This window comes from Amphiura filiformis, chromosome 16, assembly GCF_039555335.1.
Source record: "Amphiura filiformis chromosome 16, Afil_fr2py, whole genome shotgun sequence".
Lineage (NCBI taxonomy): Eukaryota > Metazoa > Echinodermata > Ophiuroidea > Amphilepidida > Amphiuridae > Amphiura > Amphiura filiformis.
In genome coordinates, this window is record NC_092643.1 from 16,877,287 (window position 1) to 16,899,319 (window position 22,033).

A 22,033-nucleotide genomic window follows, 5' to 3' on the forward strand; every position below is an offset into this window, starting at 1 on the left:
CTAAAATAAAACGATCCCTAACTAATGATCAAAAGATCGCAAATTTAATTTCTTGAAACGTGCCGGCGACAAGTAACAATCCTTGTTCCGACACCGATACCGTTCATTCAGCTTCATTCGGCAAACCACGTGATCACTCAGGTGAACTAGAGCGAGAGAGAGAGAGCGTGGCCTAGCGGTTAAGGCATAGGACTGTGAACCCAAGAGTCAAGGGTTCGAATCCCAGGTCCGGCTCTTTGTGTCCTTGAGCAAGACACTTCACTCTACTTGCTTAGTGCTTGGGAGGGCACTTTAAGTTGTCGGTCACGTGTACATGCATATTTTCTCACATTAATGTAGTGTGCATGTTAAAGAACGTCACAGGCTATTCGAAAAGAGCAGGGGATCATCCCGGTCATGTTGACTGTACTTCAAAATACACTCATCTACTCTAGGTTCCAGAGTAAAAAAATAAGTACAGCTTGTCTGTAACAAGCAAAGCGATAAGATAATACTCATACATATGAGGGAGGCACTTATAAGGAAGAAGAAGAACTAGGATTGGACGATTGATTGCGTTAAATTTTATCCAGGTTACCGGGCCATGCCTAATGGCGATACTCGCGTCTTGGAAATATTTTTCAACCACGTTGCAAAATGATCGGAAATACACCATCAAGGCGACTCGATCGGTAAGCATCATTAACTAAGCAATATTTAGTATTTCTTCTGTTCAATTTTTGGATAAAATTTGATTTTTGCTGAACCATGAAATGGATCAGCCTATAAGTAGGGATGACCAATGAACCATCAACTTGATTAGAACACTCCCATAGACATGCAGGGAGCTCAACTGTGCACTGCTTGCACATACATTTCTAAATTGATCTCATTCTTTTATTTTTCAATATTTTTCTATAAAATTTGGGGAAGTTACTGCCAATTATATTTTGTAACTATCTTGCAAATTACAGCAACATAACTTATTTTGTTTTTCTGTAAGTGCGAGTCAAAATTGGTCCATCGCCACAGTGCGCTTAATTGCCAGTGGCTGAGTTTAGCACTGCTCAAGAATGGCACAAAACATTCAAATCAGTAAGATCAGGTGAAAACGTGGCCTACTGAGCTGTAATTTGGCAGAGTTGCCAGTAATACCTCTATCATACCCTCTGTAAAAAGGTTAAAAAATTGAACAAGTAGATCTCGAGTTACAAATTAAATCACCAGCTTCCCTTTGGAATTTTTATATTCCTTTCAAATCATGTTAAGAAGACACCTTTCTGAACATAAATGTGAAGTTTCGTGCTCATTCGATGTATTGTTCACCTGATCTTAACCCTAAACGTTTTCTTATATTTAGGCCTATAACATCTACAACTTGCTGCTGGCTATACCTTGTTTAGGACTTTCAAAAGAAGTACCTGAATGTGCAACCATAACTGTTTCAAAATAGCCCGCGATAGTCATGCAGGTAACTCCGAGGTCAAGCATTGAATTGGTTTGAACAAAGATACTCATAATGTATTGAGTGCTACTTTGGTTTGAATGAGGAATACTACAGGAATACACATGAGCATGATGAGGATAATCTCTATTGTTGTGAATGAGTCAATGACCTTCAAAACTTAAGATTTTGTTTACATACACCTACTAATTGGTCATATTAAACCCAATAACATTGAAATTCTTGGTTGTGAAAAAAAAGTTCACCTACTTAGTGCAATTTTGATTTTGTGCCATATCGGCTATCTTGGATGATTTTTGGCAAATGTCCTCTAAATGCATGATTTCAATGCCTTGGTTTGAAAAAATAAGTTATGCCAGTGCTAGTTAAGTGCCATTTCATAAGAAACCCTTTGATACTTTCACAATATGCTTGTTTCATGTTTGCAAATATGTTAAAATAAAGAAATATATAAAGGTAAATATATGCTTATGCCAATTTTGCTCCCAACTGCTATTTTTGGACCTTGTCATTTTATTTCGTTCCAATGACCGGTCAGAATGGGAAACTTTGATAATTCATAATTCAAAAGTTTTTGACCGATTTTGACCATTTAACCACCAAAATACTTCTGTTGATTAGTTCTACTCAGAAAACAATCTTTTGTAGCAATAGGGTCAACATGAAATTTTGATGGTTATCCCTACTATAAGTGCATATGTTACTAGGTTACTAGGTCCCTAACTAACCATTTGGTCTGAAATGGACATATCTCTAAATGCCACGAAGGTATGACCCCATGAGTGGTGTCATATGAAAGAGAAAAACATAAAGAATATAATAAAAATATTTTCAAACGTCAGAGGTCATCCAGGGGTCACAGGGGTCAAAAAGGTCATTTCAACCAAAAATGCTCCGATTGGGCTTAAATTTAAATGCAATGATCCTTTTGACATTCTAAACATGTTTAAAACATTTTTAAATTTATTTAAGGTCAGTAAGGGGTCCTAAAGGGGTCAAAGGTCAAGTTGTTCAAAATGCTCCAATTGATCTGAAATTTAAACGCAATGATCCTTAATGACATTCTAAACATGTTGCAAATATTTTTTAATTCATTTAAGGTCATTAAGGGGTCATAAAGGGGTCAAAGGTCAAGTTTTTCAAAATGCTCCAATTGAGCTGAAATTTATATGCAATGATCCTTAATATGACATGCTAAACATTTTAAAAACATTTTAAGATTCATTTAAGGTCATAAAGGGGTCAAAGGTCAAGTTTTTCAAAATGCTCCGATTGAAATGAAATGATTCTTATGACATTCTAAACATGTTGCAAATATTTTAAAATTCATTTAAGGTCATTAAGGGGCAATACAGGGGTCAAAGGTCAAGATTTCAAAATGTTTCAATCATAGGTATAGGCCTACCACAATATACTGCCAAAGCCACATGGTTCAGCTATGGTGCGGTTATCGCTCTAGTTTTAAATTAGTTTGATGAGAGTGGATTTAAAAACCAGTCCACTAGTAGACGTTGTAATTGTCCGGCACCGTGTAAAAAAGCAATGGAAGTTTAGAAGTAAGTTTACACAGTCAATCGCAACAGGCGATTGCATCAAAAATGTTGCTAAAATTAGGGATGACCATCAAAATTTCATGTTGCCCCTATTGCTACAACTCATCAACAGAAGTATTTTGGTGGGTAAAAGGTCAAAATTGGTCAAAAACTTTTCATGAAACAAGCATATTGTGAAAGTATCAAAAGGGTTTCTTATGAAATGGCACTTTACTAGTCAATGGCATAAATTATTTTTTCAAACCGAGGCATTGAAATCATGCATTTAGAGAACATAAATCATCCAAGATGGCTGATATGGCAAAAAATCAAAATTGCACTAAGTCCAGGTGAACTTTTTTTTCACAACCAAAAATTTAAATGTTATTGGGTTTAATATGACCAATTAGTAGGTGTATATCATGCAAACAAAATCTTAAGTGCCATTCAGTGCTGTACGGTGCAAAAACTGATTGAGGAGCCAATGGCTCTTAACTTGATAAATTTAGGCGCCCAAATTTTGCTCCCAGGTAAAAAATCTGAGGTGCCAGCTGAACAGCCACGTACGTTGAATGTTCATAGCTGCTGTACTCTGATCTACATATTCCCATTGAACGCTATATACTTCATACACAGCATGTACTGTGTAGCTGTAGGCCTATATGTTTTCCAGGAAGTCCCCATTGAGACATCATGATAAATGCATATAGCATACATTTCATACTCTTGAATGCTACATTATACGTACATGTTTTGTTTTTGGCGATTAAAAGCTTCAGCAGTTGTTCGCCATTGGCGCCAGGGATTGAATATAGTCGCCATCAGCAAAAATCTAGTCGCCAATGCGCCTAAAATGGTCGCACCGTACAGCACTGGTGCCATTGAAGCTCATTAAATAAATAATAAATAAATTTTGGATTTATAAAGCGCTAACTCGCCCTCCTAACTCATTGACTCATTCACAACAATAGAGGTTATCCACTTCACTCATCTGTGACTTCTAACAAAAGGTGCTGGTTCCCTTAGTATTCCTCATTCAAACCAATTCAATGCATAACCTCGGAGTTACCTGCATGCATGACTTTGGCGGGCTATTTTGAAACAGTTATGGTTGCACAATGCACATTCAGTTACTTTTGAAAGTCCTAAACAAGGTATAGCAGTCGCTGATAGGATATGCAGCTTATAGAACACGGATAACCTCTATGGCAGCTTTGGGTGCTTTATCTAGCAACATTCAGTTCTTGTGTTGTCACAATACAATGATGTGTGTCTTGCCCAGCAGCAAGTTGTAGATGGTATAGGCCTTAATATAAGAAAAAGTTTAGGGTTGGGATCAGGTGAAAAATACATCGAATGAGCACGAAACTTCACATTTATGTTCAGAAAGGTGTCTTTTTTTAAAACATGATTCGAAAGGAGTATGGAAATTCCAAAGGGAAGCTGGTGATTTAATTTGTAACCCGAGATCTACTTGTTCAGATTTTTAACCCTTTTACAGAGGGTATGATAGAGGTATTACTGGCAACTCTGCCAAATTACAGCTCAGTAGGCCAAGGTTTTCACCTGATCCTATTGATCTGAATATTTTGTGCCATTCTGAGCAGTGCTGAATTCAGCCACTGGCAATTAAGCGCACTGTGGCGATGGACCAATTTTGACTTGCACTTACTAGAAAACGAAATAAGTTATGTTGCTGTAATTTGCAGGATAGTTACAAAATATAATTGGCATTAACTTCCCCAATTTTTACAGAAGAATATTGAAAAATAAAAGAATGAGCTCAATTTAGAAATATCTGTGCAAGCAGTGCACAGCTGAGCATGTCTATGGGAGTGTTCTAATCAAGTTGATGGTTCATTGGTCATTCCTACTAAAATGTCACTTCAACAAAATTTTAGACTGTTAAAAATTGGCAAATTTTACTCAGAAGAAATAGTTGACTAATCAAAATAACTTTCATCCGAATTTCAACATTAACACAATAAATAACATCTGGTGCAAAAAATGCCTGACCGAAAAACAATAGCAACATACTCTAGCATTGAATGCGCAACTATCATGTGCAAATTCGAAGCTAGAGTTCTCGAGTAATGACAATGACATACATTTCTATCAAAAAAAAAGTAATCAAATTTTAAAACAAATCCAGCCATATGATGTCACTTCATCCATGAAAGTATATACTTCCATGCTTCATCCTTGAATTGATCATATAATCCAACTTCCAAGGTGTTTGTCATTCTTTACAAATCACATGATTCACTGATTGCACATTAAGGGGGTACTACACCCCTGGCCAATTTTGTGCCTATTTTTGCATTTTTCTCAAAAACTATGGCGCATTGGTGACAAGTAAGATATGTATATTATAGGGGCAAGGACTGCATGCAACTACTGCACTGAAAATTCAGCAACTTAAGGCAAGTAGTTATTGATTTATTGATCAAATAATGGTTTTCCCTAATTTTTGTCTGTAACTCCACAACTGTTGTCTGTGCTGAAATAAAATTTCCAGTGCAGTAGTTGTAGTCCTCGCCCCTACAATATACATATCTTACTTGTCACCAATGTGCTATAATTTTGAGAAAATGCAAAAATAGGCACAAAATTGAGCAGAATGTAGTACCCCTAACAATCGATCATCAAAAGATTCATAATCATATCTGAATAAATTTCACATGATTCATGATAAAATAGGCTTATTTTTAACAAATCAATGAGTGATCATGCTCCATGTCTGAAAAATTTACAAATCACATGATTGCAGATTCAGACAGGTCATGGCTTGGTTGTGCCAATTGGGCATTGGCTTAACCTTTATTTTTGATGTACGGTAGTTACTCTTCTGTAGTGACTCCGTCGACCGTCAGCCATCATGTTGTAGGTTACTGGAGTGATGGTGGTGGTGACTGCAGAATTCCAGTGCAATGTAATCACTCTGCCGCCAGGAATTTTGTAATGTAATTACAACATTAATTCAAAATTGCTCTGTTGCCCTACAAACACAACAAATTTGACTGATTCAGGTGTGAGTTGGAAATTATACCAAAAAATCAGGTTTGAAAAAAAATTCAATTTCATTTTCAAGGACTGTACATATGCACAGTAAAAGATATAAAAAACCAAAATCTCTCGAAATATGTTTTAATTTGAAATCTATAGCCATTTCGATGTTATTTGAAAATTGGAACTTATTCAAGTTTATGATGACTATGAGTATATTTTCCCGGAATTGCCCTTGTGGTGATATCTATTGTATGCCATTTTTGAATTGTTGAGGTCCCAATTTGCAAACCTTAAATGGTCACTATACTTTGATCAGCTTGTAATCTCGAGCCGTATAACATCGCATATTAACCCTAACACTGGACCCTGCTTTTTGGGATCGGAAGTCAAAGAAGATCCGAAAAAGTCAAGGAGAAGAAGAATTTTGGACTTGGCACCCCGGGATTCGAACCTTTGACCCCTCGCATGCCAAGCACACGATCACGGACCGGTAGCTACATGGGTTATTGCTGCCCGGACAGCAATTCCGTGCGCATATAACACTTAGGGTGATTGTGTCATCGCAGACCCTGGGATTCATGCGTGCGCAGATTTTTTCATCGTAAGATTTTGTAAGATTTTTGGGTGTTAGGGTTAATTAATATCAAAATATTTTATTTTGAGAATTGTCTTGTGACATCTCGCCAGAAGCATCAACTGCATCATAAATCATTAATCCAAATCATATACTTTGTCTACTTTCTTTTTAAAACACAGTCCAGACCAGTCAGCTAATAGCAGTAGCACTCTTAACATTGGGTCTACTTTTTGACGTAGTGATAAAATCCTAACAATTCCCGCCGATTACGAGCTGATAAAACTATATTGCGATGGAAAAGTCAGGAAAATTTGCATTAAGCATTTCCGTACTGTTTTCCTAAGCCTTAATGGTTTTTTAGAATGTTTTATTTTAAAGGCGCCCCATGAATGTGTGTCAAATATCTTTCCCCCCCGCCAGCTTGCCAAAAATTCTTGCCCCTTCCCTTTTGGCTGGCCAAAATATTCTTGTCCCCCAATTTTACCCTCCCCAGGGCTCAAAATTATTGCACAGCCCCTCAGCCTCTGGCAGATGCCCTTTTCTACACTACCAAGTAATCAAATTGTTATTGTGATGATTCTGTTTCTTTTTGTTGCTCAGCTATAGGATCCTTGTTTTTGCTGAACCATGAAATGGTATCAGCCTATATGAGTGAATGTTACTAGCTTACTTACTAGCTTACTTACTAGCTTACTTACTAGCTTACTGACTAACCATTTGGTCTGAAATGGACATATCTCTAAATGCCACGAAGGTATGACCCCATGAGTGGTGTCATATGAAAGAGGAAAACATAAAGAATATAATAAAAATATTTCCAAATGTCAGAGGTCATCCTGGGGTCACAGGGGTCAAAAAGGTCATTTTAACCTAAAATGCTCCGATTGAGCTCAAATTTAAATGCAATGATCCTTACGACATTCTAAACATGTTTAAAACATTTAAAAATTTATTTAAGGTCATTAAGGGGGCATTATAAATTTCCATATTATTATTTATTATTATAAAGGGGTCAAAGGTCAAGGTTTTCAAAATGCTCCAATTGAGCTGAAATTTAAATGCAATGATCCTTATGATATTGTAAACATTTAAAAAATATTTTAAAATTCATTTAAGGTCATTAAGGGGTCATAAAGGGGTCAAAGGTCAAGTTTTCCAAAATGCTCCGATTGAGCTGAAATTTAAATGCAATGATCCTTATGACATTCTAAACATGTTTAAAATATTTTAAAATTCATTTAAGGTCATTAAGGGGCAATAAAGGGGTCAAATGTCAAGTTTTCAAAATGCTTCAATTGAGCTGAAATTTAAATGCAATGATGACAGTGGTATAGGCCTACCACAATATACTGCCAAAGCCACATGGTTCAGCTATGGTGCGGTTATCGCTCTAGTTAAAACATTCTTCAGTATAGATACAAGTGTGGTAATGATGCCCAGACAGGGAATTCTTAATGGAAGGTGTGTCAGTGTACACTGTACATGGTGTATGTGTTCCTTTCTCTTCCTGAAAGGAAAAAGAACTTCCATGCCTAGAGGCCGGCATAAATTGGCAGAGAACCATCCTGTTTTGCATCACATAATTGATTTTATGCCAACTCTTGTAAAAAAGTAACATGGAGATGTTATGATGAACTTCGATACCATTATAGGCTGTGATTTAAAAGCAAGTTTGATATAAGCTGAAAATGTAAACTTGAAATATTAAGAAGTTTAAATGTGTTATTTCAAATTATTGCTGAACCATGAAATGGTCTCAGCCTATAGTAGTCTATGTTACTTCCTACTCCCTTCCTTACTCAGGAACCTTTTGGTCTGAAATGGACATATCTCTAAATGCCACAAAGGTATGACCCCATGAGTGGTGTCATATGAAAGAGGAAAACATAAAGAATATAATACATATATTTCCAAACGTCAGAGGTCATCCAGGGGTCAAAGAAGGTCAATTTAACCAAAAATTATCCGATTGAGCTTAAATTTAAATGCAATGATCCTTATGACATTGTAAACATGTTTAAAACATTTTAAAATTTATTTAAGGTCATTAAGGGGTCATTAAGGTGTCAAAGGTCAAGTTTTTAAAAATGCTGCAATTGAGCTGAAATATAAATGCAATGATCCTTATGACATTCTAAACATTTAAAAAATATTTGAAAAAATTCATTTAAGGTCATTAAGAGGTCATAAAGGGGTCAAAGGTCAAGTTTTTCAAAATGCTCCAATTGAGCTGAAATTTATATGCAATGATCCTTATGACATTCTAAACATTTAAAAAACATTTTAAGATTCATTTAGGGTCATAAAGGGGTCAAAGGTCAAGTTTTTAAAAATGCTCCGATTGAGCTTAAATTTAAACGCAATGATCCTTATGACATTCTAAACATGTTGAAAATATTTTAAAATTCATTGAAGGTCATTAAGGGGCAATAAAGGGGTCAAAGGTCAAGTTTTCAAAATGCTTCAATTGAGCTGAAATTTAATTGCAATGATCCTTATGACATTCTTAACATGTTTTAAATATTTTAAAATTCATTTAAGGTCATTAAAGGGCATTTTGTGATCCACAGCCTCTTTCCCCACTTTTCTCAAAAAAGTTGAGATTTTTATATCACTGGAATACTCTGGCTTACATAATGTTTATGTACAAAATATTTCTTGCAGATTAATTCGTTTAGCAAAGATATCGCTTGAAATTTGAATTTCGTTCTGGTGCACCAGAACGAAATTACAACGTATTGTCTATGGAGCAGTGTAATACACATAATCATGCATAACTCGCAAACGCAAAATCGGAATCAACTGAAATTTTGGGAATATGCTTTTTTCGTGGATATGTACTGAAAAATGTCATAAAAAGAGGATGCTAGGATCACGAAATACTCCTTTAAAGGGGTCATACAGAGCAGTTGCTCTAGTTTATTTTATATTCTTTAATTTTCCTCTTTCATTAACACCACTTGGCTGGTCATACCTTCGTAGCATTTCGCGATGTCCTATACAGACTCCGGGTGACAGAGGTGTAGGCCTACCACAATATACTGCCGAAGCCACATGGTTCAGCTATGGTGCGGTTATCGCTCTAGTTTTTTTCCAGTTTTTTTCAAATTTCAAATCAACTGTTTTTGATTCGAACTTTTCTTGATTTTAGTAATATTGAGCATGCTATTTACTAAGCAGGGAATGTTAATTGTATGATATTGCAAGCTTGTCCTATCTTTTATCATGTTGATCATTTTCAAGGAGAAAAAGTGCTGATCAGACCATGAAGGTGATGTAGTAGAGACTACCTTCATGATCAGACCATCTTTCTTAGCATGAAAGTAATTGGGATAATTTGGATTATAATAGGTTTTGAGGTATTAGCAAGGATAACCATAAATTAGATTGATGGTAAAGCTTTTATTTCCTTTTTGCAATGTTTATGGGGGAGAAGCTGTGGATGAAAAAGAGATTGGCTTTTCTTTTTCGAGTTTTTTTTTGTAGTTTTCTTTATTAATTGGTTGGTTGGATGATTGATTTGATGGTTGATTGATTGATTCAATGATTGATTGATTTTCCTTTCTTTACAGGGAATATAATTGAGTGGTGTCAACCAGAGGATGTCAATTTAGAAGGAGTAGAATTCAAAGCCATGGCCAGTGGAGCACATACAGTAGTATCAGACTTTATGTAAGTATGCATGATGGTGTGTGACCCAACTGGCAGCCCCCCCCCCCCAACTTTACCTCGGTGAGAATAATGTGTGAGTTATGAGTTTATACCCCATCAAAATGCAAACTTTGGTATCAGTTGAAAGCTTACATACATTTGTATATCATTGGAGAAAGTACAGACCTTAACTTTTTTTTGTTAGGGGTACTACACCCTGGCCAATTTTGTGCCTATTTTTGCATTTTGTCAAAAACTATAAGCGCATTGGTGACAAGTAAGATATGTATATTATAGGGCAAGAACTGCAACTACTGCACTGAAAATTCAGCAACTCAAGGCAAGTAGTTATCGATTTATTGATCAAATATTGGTTTTCTCTCATTTTTGACTGTAACTCCACAACTGTTGTCTGTGCTGAAATTAAATTTCCAGTGCAGTAGTTGTAGTCCTTGCCCCTATAATATACATATCTTAGAAAAATGCCAAATTTGGCACAACATTGGGCAGGGGTGTAGTACCCCCTTAAGCAGGTGTGAACCAAAAGCTTGGTAGATGGGTCACTCACTACTGTGAATCGGTAATACACATTTTGCTTCTAGAGTTCAATCCACTGGAGCAATTTAACTCAAAACCTAAAATAAGAATGTTTACACAAATCAAATATTCATTCAAAATATAACCAAAATCAATTTGAGAGGGCATCTTGTGTTAAAATTAATTTAAAATTGTATTTTTCTCTGAATTATATCCATGGTTTCCTTTTTAACGGAAAATTCCCTGCAAAGGGGTTTTTCTGCTGAAACTCGGAAGTCACCCTGAATTGGGCTACCAAACTGTGGGTTTGGCAACCCTGACTATAAGTTGAAAAGCCAACAATTCCTGTATCAATATATTTGATCCACTGCTAATTAATGCAGGTAAGGTTTAATATACATTGTAGCTCAATTGTGTGTACCAAATGATGAGTTTATGATAAACTGTTGGTCGGACGACGATCACATGCGTGGCTTGCTATATCCGTTCTGCTGGTTGGCACCCAAAGGGTGGGTGGGTCAATTCCCGGGCAATGAAAACACCTTTTCTCTTCATCTTCTTCCTTCCTTCCTTCCTTCTTCTTCCTTCCTTCCTTCCTTCCTTCCTTCCTTCCTCCTTCCTTCCTTCCTTCCTTCCTTCCTTCCTTCTCTCCTTCCACTAAAGCTAAAATCAGAAAGGTAGTTGGGGTTTTAAAATAAACTTCACATTCTTTATTTAGGCATCAAGATCATTGAGATAAAAATAGATTTTTTTATCTCAATGAATTAGGTATACATACAGTACTATACACCTCCATATCTCCACAACATGTATGACATTTACATGGTGAATTTTTCTATGAATTTAATCCAGATGTTATGTTTAAAATTTTGTAATTATTGTTTTTTGCTGAAAAGGATCTCAATTGATTTTTTTTGGGGGGGAGGGGGTCAAGCCCTGAACAGAACTGAAGTTGTGACCATTTCAAGTTGCAGGATTATCTAACTCCTAGTTGGGCTACAAAATCACAGGTTTGGCAACCCTGACTAAAATTGACAGATATGTAAATTGTGCAAAATACTAGCATGATTATATCACAAATTATGCATTATAATGCAAAGTATTATTTTTGTAAGCTCATAGTATTCAAATCAGGGTGAACATATGCATGGAAGAAAGAGATAAAAGGTCTTAGTCTTATCTCTTTCTTCTATGATAGGAAAAAAAAAACATGTTTGTTTCCTGTAGCAGGTTTAAAAAGTCAAATGCTAAATGCAGTTTTTATTTATTTTTTTTAAAATCCATGCCTTGAAATGAACTTTTTTAATGCGAATTGGAATGGGAATTTACAGTGGGTTTCTCCGACACCCACAAAAAAAAATCATATTTCTTCATTAAAAAAAATTGTGATGTTTTCTCCAGTACTTTTTCACTACACACGTTTATGTAATGTGTAAATGTTTTCTCAAGTAGCGTTTTATATCATTTTTTTGCGATTTTCTGGTTTTGTTTTGTTTTTTCTCCTTTTTAAGCAAAAAAAAAATCAAATGCGCAAAATAACTTGTTTGGTTTTTTTTGGCCTAATACTATTATAGATGTGGGTTGAATATAATCATGGAAGAAAGAGATAAGACTAATTGGAGCTTTTATCTCTTTCTTCCATGATTATTAGAAGTGGGTTTTGTGATTGTGCATGGGTGTAAAGTTATTAAGTTATTGATCATAGTGGTTGAAATAGACAGAGATTCATCTCTAATCAATATTGGGTGGGGTCTACATTACAATCTCATGGTAAGACCAGTAGACTGCATCAGTGCATGGTAATATTCTCTTATTTCCATGATCAGTGTTTCCTCCAGTTTGGAGTGTTCAAAATGGCACTCAAACACAGGCTCAAACATCATCATAGTTTTCTGGCTTTGGATATATGAATGTACTATGCAAACATGTACCAAGATAGTGCTACTTGGATTGTGCCTTGCATTGTGTGAAATTTCAGGTAAATGTGATACAGTTGTTTTTGTATGTCTCATGTGTATGAATGTGCTAAATTTAGGATTTTTCAGGGACTGTCTTTGGAATTTGCAGCATTAAAGTCCCATTCAGTGATCACAGCGAAAGTGTTAAAAAAATTAAAATTGTTGATAAATTGCTGAAAAGTGAAGGATAAGTCATTCAAATTATCATTTGATATTTTTGAAATGAAAAAAATTGGCAAAAAATGAAGAAAACAGCAGTATTGACGAAGTTGAAGCCCCATTCAAATTCATGTAGCTATTTCATGTATAATGCCTTATTTTGTCTGAAATACACGACTTTTGGCTGAACCACCAGCAGACTATATTACATGTAGCACATACAGTCATACATACATGACATGTATTACAATGACAAAGGTACCAAAATCTGAATTTTGATGATTTTTATGATCGTCCGGATGAGCAAGTCACTGAATGGGCCTTCCAAGGAGAGCTGTTTAGAGCATTTACAATAGAATGTAAGAAAATAATGGGCTAAAAATCACTCTCCTATATCAGATTTAAGGAGAACAGTAGAGAGTGATTGGTCTTGCTCTCCTCAAAAGGCAGTCCCTGATTTCCAAATCATGATGAAATGTAAAAATCAAATATGTGTTCACCAATTAGTTTCCTGGTGTGGTGTTTTTTTTTTGGTTTTTTTTTTAGTTTCCTATGTTTTCATGGGATAATAAGTGCCCCAATTTATTGACATGATCACATGATATATCCCGTATCATACCTACTTAGTGCATATTATTAAAAAAAAATAGGTGCGGTTGAGTGTGATATGAATATATGTGACCATCCATGACGAACCCAGTGTAAAGTCGCCAGTACACATTCAGAGATATGGACCAATAATCCAAATAAAATTCAATAGAAAACAACGGATTTTAAGGCAAAATATTGAATTTTTGAGTACCAAGTTTACAAGTAATTGTGACATGTGATATACCATTTTAAAGCTTGTTTTATGGGGATTTTAACCAATTCAAAATCTAAGATACTGAAATGGGCAACTTTACACTGGTTTCGTCATGGACAGTCACATATAGTCTCAGAGTCGTATCAGATGAGGGCGATACCTATTGGTAGCTGTCGTGTTGGTAAATTGAAAATCACTGTGTAAAAAGACTTTTATATGAGTGTTAACATTTTATAGTTTATAGTTGTAGTTGTAGTTTATAGTTGTAGTTATAGTTGTAGTTGTAGTTATAGTTGGAATTATAGTTGAGTTTATAGTTGTAGTTGGAATTATAGTTGAGTTTATAGTTGTAGTTGGAATTATAGTTGAGTTTATAGTTGTAGTTGGAATTATAGTTGAGTTTATAGTTGGCTAGATAACTAAAGACATTCTCTATACCATTGTTGAAATTATTCCATAGCTTCCCATAATGCATTGTTGAAACTATATGCTATACCTATACTCTGTAGCGGAAACTCTGTAGCAGAATGTCTTCCCATAATGCTTTGCTGTAGATTGTATTGGAATGCTTTCCCATAATGCATTGTTGGAATTCTTGCCCATAATGCATTTTTAAAACCATGTTATTGTCATGTTAAATAGGCCTAGGCCTACATGCATCAGCTGTACCTTATATTCCCATACAAAGTATTGATGAAATGCCATAACTTCCCATAATGCATTGTTAATACTATGCTATAGGTCTGTAGTCAAATGCATTCCATAATGCATTCCATACCCTGTACTGGAATGTTTTCCCATAATGCATTGGTGAAACTATATGCTATACCTATACTCATAATGCATTGCTGTAGATTGTATTTGAATGCTTTCCCATAATGCATTGTTGGAACTCTTGCCCATAATGCATTGTTGGAACTCTTGCCTAATAATAATGCATTTTTAAAACCATGTTATTGTCATGTTAAATACATGTACACTATGTATTCTTCCCAGAATGCATCAGCTGTACCTTATATTCTCATACAAAATATTGATGAAATTATGCCATAGCTTCCCATAATGCATTGTTGATACTATGCTATACATGTAGTCAAATGCCATAGCTTCCCATAATGCCATAGCTTCCCATAAAATTATGAAATTATTTCATTCCCATGAAATTATGCCATAGCTTCCCATAATGCATTGTTGATAGTATGCTATACCTGTAGTCAAATGCCTTCCATATTGCATTCCGTAACCTGTACTGGAATGCTTTCCCATAATGCATCATAGTTTCCCAAAATGCATTGTTGAAACTATAAGCTATATCCATACTCTGTAGTGGAATGTCTTCCCAATAAATGCATTGCTGTAGATTGTATTGGAATGCTCTCCCATAATTCATTGTTGGAACTCTTGCCCATAATGCATTTTTTAAACCATGTTATTGTCATGTTAAATAGGCCTACATGTACACTATGTATTCTTCCCAGAATGCATCACCTGTACCTTATATTCCCATACAAAGGATTGATGAAATTATGCCATAGCTTCCCATAATGCATTGTTGATACTATGCTATACCCCGGGGCTATACCGGTAGTCAAATGCCTTCCATAAATGCCTTCCCTGCTCTGTACTGGAATGTCTTCCCATAATGCCTTTTTGTCAAGGTAAACAAAGATACTAAACTGGGGTCCTGGGAGTTGAGACACACAGTGAGGGGTCAATGTGTTGATGGTTAAGCAGGAAATGAAAGCCTCTGGGTGGTCAAATCATGGCCAAAACAGCACCCATAATACTAGTATGCAATTTATAGATAGCTCATGTCACTTCATGACTTAATTACTTTTTATAGCATGATCCTTCATCAATTCAAAGACCCAGAAGAGCAGAGGCATACCAGCATCAGCAGTAATGGGGAGTGGGAGAGGCTGGTCTCCGGGGGGTGGGGGGCACTCAACACAAATGACCATACGGGTATGCTCCTGGAGAGACCCCCTTTTGGATTTCGCAGCTCCGAAGACCCCTATATTTGACCAAAATAGAACTCCGAAAGACCCTTGATTTTGATCATTTCAGCTCTGAAAGGTTTTTTTCAGGCGATTTTCAACCAGCAAGCCAAGGTAGACCCTTGATTTGGACTGTTCGCATCTCCAAAAGTCCCTGTTTTACTTGTTCGCAGCTCCAAAAGACCCCCTTTTATCGGTACGCAGTCAGCTCCCAAAGACCCACCACCTCAAAATTTAGGGGGAGCATACCCACCAAAATTGTTTGATGCCCCCCTCACTGGGCTGGTCGATATTGCCTCGGCTCAAAATACTGGGGCAAAATTGACCAAAGGTATCATCTTTTGGCCTGGTTAGACCACAATTTTTAAACATTCTCTTGGCCCCTTCTTAATTCTCCCACTCCTGTACAAGAGTTTATACTCTGTCTTTTGAAGGTGGCTCCATCACCCAAACACCCCTCATATACCCCTAATTATGAGCTGTGGGGATTTGGCACTTTAAAAGAGGGGGCAGTACAGAAATGTGTGCAAAATGTCATGCTTGCTATACTCGCATAACTATTTATGGACCGTTCACAAACACTTGTAAGGGGGGGGGGCTGATGCAAAAAATGGGCACCAGTAGGCCTATGTACATGTATCATTGGCCCCTGGGCACCACAACCCCTGAACTACACCACTGAACACTAATTAAACTAATAGAGTGCAATTTGCACTAATTATGTTAATATGCTAAATGGTACTACACTCTCAGAACATTGGTTAAAAATTTAACCAACTTGGTTAAAATTTTAACCAACCATGTATTTACAGGTGAACAGCCCAACAGTTGGTTATATTGTTAACCAACCTGGGTTAACATTACGGTAACCAACCAGTTGGGCAAAGCATGTTGGGCAAAATGGGCAAAATATAACCAATAGTTGGTTAAACATGAATGGGAAGTTCATTTCATTGTTCATATTTTAACCAATTGGAGACATTTGAAGGTAGGAAATTATATTATAAACATTTTATCGGGTATAACACTTAGTTTAAGTGTGTGCGAGGCCAGACTGTGAGCAAGACTTGCGATGCTTTATCGACGACAGCTACCACCACAACCGCTAAGCTTCAGCTTAAGCTTGACCGCTCCTGGCGGCAGTTGTCGTCGATCCAGCATCGTAAGTCTTGCTCACAGTCTCGACCTCGCACCGGCCTCGCACACACTTAAACTAGGTGTTATACCCGATGAAATGATATACTTTATAATATAATTTCCTACCTTCAAATGTCTCCAACAGATCTTGAAGACCCCGATCCACAGCTTTGCAGCAAGCCACTCATATCGGCCATCTTGTTTTCTGAAATGCATTTTGCCCAACACAATGACCAATCACAGTTCGCAAAGGAACACCATGTGACCATGGTTGGGCAAAACCATACTTTGCCCAACTTTATTGGCGGAAAAGGATGTTTTTACCAAGGTTGGCTAACTTTTTACCAACATTGTGTAAATACCATATTGACAGGTTTGACCAACCATGTATTAAACTGTATTTTGCCCAACTTCAAGAATCTTAACCATTGTTGGGCATTTTTTTAACCAACTGTTTTCTGCCCATTCATTTTTTATCCAATGTTCTGAGAGTGTAAATGGCACAATTGTTTTTAAGTACCACATTGTTACACCCACCCCACTATCATGACTATTTTTACAGTATAGGCAATGGTAGGTGATCAGATCTTTACCAACTCACAGCACAGATCCTGGAATTTATTTCCAGTGTCTGTTTTCACAACTACTAATCATGCTAATAGTCTCCCACAGTGAAAACATTTAAAATGGCCATAAAACTAATTCCCCTTTGTTGTGCCCTCAAGTAATTTACCCAGGTCTTCCAGAAAAAAAAGAGTATCTGATGTTGGAGTAGGCCTATAGTCTATAGAAGATTTGAATCTATAGACCTAGGTTTTGAATTTACTAGGTTTAATACCTGATCATTATGAAAGATTTCTTACTTCTGTGATCATATGTAGCATATAAAGTGAAATATTCAACCCTAACTCTAAACCTACAACTACTATAAAGTAACTATAAACTCAACTATAACTCTAGACTCAACTATAACTCTCTAATTATAACTCTCAATCCAGCTACAATTCTAACTGCAACTATAAATGCAACTATAATCCAACTACAATTATAAATGATTATAAAAATGTGATTACAACTATAACTACAACTATAACTACAATGTCAATGATAAAAATACATTTACTCCTTTTATATGAGAACAAATTGGTGCTTAAAATCATCTTTTACTGATTCGTAACTAAATTTAGATAAACTTTATGCATTAAAGTAAGATCATACTATAGTTTTTCTTTCTTTCATTCTTGTTTTTTTTCTGTCGTTTGTTCGTTCTTTCTTTCTTCCTCTCTTTCTTTGTTTCTTTTCTTTCTTTCTTTCTTTCTTTCTTTCTTTCTTTCTTTCCTGTCTTTCATTCATTTCTTTCTTTCTTTCTTTTCTTTTTGTAACAATCGGGAAAATTGACCCCCTAAATTTTTTTGTTTAATCTAATGTGGCAAGCATGCCAGGCCTACAAAAGTCTCTCTGTTTCTTAAATCTATCTGATGAGTCATAAAGTCATATAAAAAGCTTTGGTTTTAGAAACTTTCTGGCAACTTCACAAGTTTGTGAGATGACTCATTGTCAGTTTCATCTCAAAGTTCTTGGAGAGAAGATCATCTATACTTTGTCTCTACCGAAATTCATCACGAATTTGTATTAATATATGTAGAAGAGTTTTCCAGCCTTCAGCTGTAACCACTCGAAATATTTATGTTCTTCTGGTTTTTGCCACAGGTATGATTGTATTTTTGTTATAATATTTGTAGATACTATAACTATGTTTTTTAAAGTAGATTTAAGTTTGATTTACTGAAGCAATGTTTATTATTGAATTGGTATAATTGTTTGTTACAACAATCTATGAGTCAAACATTCTAATTTACTTTGGAATACATAATTGTGATTTGACACCTTTGGTGATGAAGAATTTATTTGTTCTTGGCTATTTTAAAGTTTGTAAACTTTGATTACATTGCTTCTGTATGTCCGATGTAGTAGTAACATGTGCCTAAATAGCCTCATCTCCATGACACCATTCATTAATCTGTATTCACTAGGTATACATTGTCATGACCTTAGTATTAGCTAGGGATGAGTTATGATACCCATGACACGCATTGTTGATGGATGAACGGAGGTATAAATCTGCACAGATTACTGAACTGTGTCCTGGGAGACTGGCACTTGGAATGTCTTAACTGGTTTCACTTTATCTCACTAGATTAGTCCGAGTATTTAATGATTTATGTCCGAGCCATCTGTGTAGAAACACAGGCAATTCAATGTGTATGGGAGGTATGCGGTCATAGCAAGGCATCAAGCAGATCATACTTCAGACTAAGCCTGACCATTAGTCATTTTTCTCAGAAGTCTCAAAAGACACTTCTTCCATTTAATGTACTCTCATCCCTATTGTCATAGTTCAGTAGTTGTACATTCACCTCATATGCTTTAGTTGAACTGGGCATGATGTGGGGTTACACTACCCAAGACAGCCAGACTCACTAAACAGTTCAGATACACTCTAATACTTTTGAACTGTGCCCTGTGAGTGGATGTATGATACTCCAGCCAAGTCTCTTTACTTCTTTATACCATGTCCTTGATGTTTTGGTGATTTTATGAATGGACTTATAAATAATATAATAAATTTTTTGGATTTATAAAGCACCTTTCTCCAGATCTTAGAGGACTCAAAGCGCTGTAATTTTGCTGCAATGGTGAATCATCACAATCAGATCGCATCAACTAGGTTGCTGCCGAACGGCGCACACCTATCCGCATTTAGATTGTAACATCCACCAATTATCTGTGCAGCTCCCCAAATTCCATTGGGTGAAGGAAGTTTTGATAACCAAACAACTAATCACCGATTTTTGCGATACAGGAGGAAACCGGAGATCCCGGAGAAAACCTGCGAGAGCGAAAGCATGGAATCGGGATAAACCAAGTGCACATGAGTCCTTGGGCGCGCCGGGCTTGAACCCGGGACCTCAGGGGTGCAAAGCGAGGGAACAACCGCTGCGCTAACTCGCCCTACTTACGTATGTCTTGTTAAAGATATTTATATAAAATAACATGATAAAGGGGACATCTTACTATTGTTCTTTGTGAATACTTTACCAATTAATGTTATCATTTAATTGATACATTTGACATAGTTCAGAAATATTGTTTAACTAATAAGTTGTATATTAATTAGTGGTCACTTATTATTTTCTTTTGAATAATGATGTCAGCAATTTAATTTGATCAATTGCATGAGATATGATTTTGCAATGATTTATGGCTCTTCAGAAATATGCCATGTAGCCTTTATTATCTAATAATTTGAATTTGGATAATTTCTTTTAAAATAAGAAATGCTATAAATGGTTTAGTATTGTTAGCCCCAGTTATTCTATTTTTCCCTCAGTAACACGGTGCCGTACCGGTTACACTTTGTTCAATGATATTGAAATGATTTTACTTTAAATTATTTTTAATTGCATTCTTAAGCAATTGATATTGAATTGCTTTGAAAACCAAATCATTTGCTCGATTTGAGGAACTGATTTAAAACTTAATTAATATGAAAGCAAGGGCTTAGAGAACAGGAAAAACATAAAAAAGAAAGAAATTCTATTCAGAAGTTGTTGAATTTTAATACTTCACGATTTTTGTTAAATTGTGACTGGACACTACTATTGAGGCGTAAACTCGGTAAATTGTATTCTGAGTTACAGTATAAAATGTGCGTGAAGGTCATATTCATAGGTATCTCGATTCGGTGCGACAAGTATCTCATCAAACTCTGTTTAAACCAATCAATAATCCTATGAAGAGGATAATAAGCTTCTACCTATTTCTATACAATTCTTAAATATTTCTTGTCTTTGTTTGCTTTGGCTAAATCCAGTTCATGTGGTGGATAACAAAGCATTGTATTTTGTCTAGGTATGTATAACCAACAAATTAATAATGAGAGGACATTCCTGAACCTCGCTGACTTGGGGATGATTTGTAATGACTGCCAATTATGACTGTTTGATATTTATTACCAGAAATGTGGAAAAAGAGACACATGTAGAACCGAAAAAAGGTACAATTTTGTTGAAGGAACGGAGTTTAACAAACCATAACCCCGCTTGTGGATATCGTTTGAAGTCAAATGATAAAGCTTATGATAATATTGATATATATTTTCTAAACACGAAATAAAACAAAATTGACTGGGGGCCGACTTTACGGCTGATTCGTGGTGTCCAGTCACACTTATGTTATATATATGCTTTGTAATGCTTTGTGATATCCAACTTGTTGATAATAGATCTGTGATAATAGATAATAAAATATACTTAAGCTATCTGTTCACACTATGTAAAAATATCTGTGCAGTGACCAGAACTACCATGTGTACAAATGGTAATGAATGCAGCAGCTGTGTGCTGAAGAATGCAATTATATGATTATTGGCAATGTACTAATGAAATAAGCTTTACTGATAGGAATTGAACCAATATAATTTACAAATGAACTGTCCCAGTTGGTGAGAATATGACAGATGTGTCAATATAGATCAGCTGGATATTCCACATGATAACATGTAGTACGTTATGAAACTGTTTGGCTAGATAAGTGCTGACATAACATTATTCACAGGAGTTTTTTTGTTGTGGCTTACATCTTTGTTGTGTGTCTTTTTCCTCCACCAGTCCCAAGTACAGGGAATAAAAAACAAACAAACAAAAAACATAAGTTGTAAATCATGTTTGTTCAACATCTTATAATTGTCTTTATTGTCATAGCAAATTACGGGGTATAGAGTACCGAAGTGTGACGTCATAAAATTGTCTTTTTTGCATTTCAGCATTTTCATGACCATATTTCAGTAGAACATGATGAAAAACATCCACAGTCCAAATTTGGTGGAAATCGGATCATGATGGCCCGAGATATGGCAGCATGAATACCTAATTAGCCCCATTGAAATCAGTGCCAATTGGCCTGGTTCGCTGTTTCAATGGGGCCAATTTAATTAGGTATTCATGCGCCATATCTCGGCCCTCATGACTCGATTCCCACCAAATTTGGACTGTGGATGTTTTTCATCATGCTCCACCGATACATGGTATTCAAAACGCTGAAATGCAAAAAAAGTTTTCTGTGACGTCATCACTTCGGTACTCTATAATAGAGAACCATGCCAAAACTGGCTTACCCCACCCCCTACATTTTACATGTGCCTAAAAAACCTTGTCCCCTCCCATTC

The 22,033-nt window shown here is 35.9% G+C and overlaps 1 protein-coding gene across 1 annotated transcript in view; it reads left to right on the forward strand.

Moving 5' to 3' along the window:
- LOC140135649 (DENN domain-containing protein 11-like) overlaps positions 1-22,033 on the forward strand; it is a 31,071-nt gene that overhangs the window by 954 nt on the left and 8,084 nt on the right. The window contains exon 2 of the mRNA XM_072157223.1: positions 10,135-10,234. Coding sequence (XP_072013324.1) covers positions 10,135-10,234 — 100 coding nt within the window. The remainder of the gene's footprint in view (positions 1-10,134; positions 10,235-22,033) is intronic.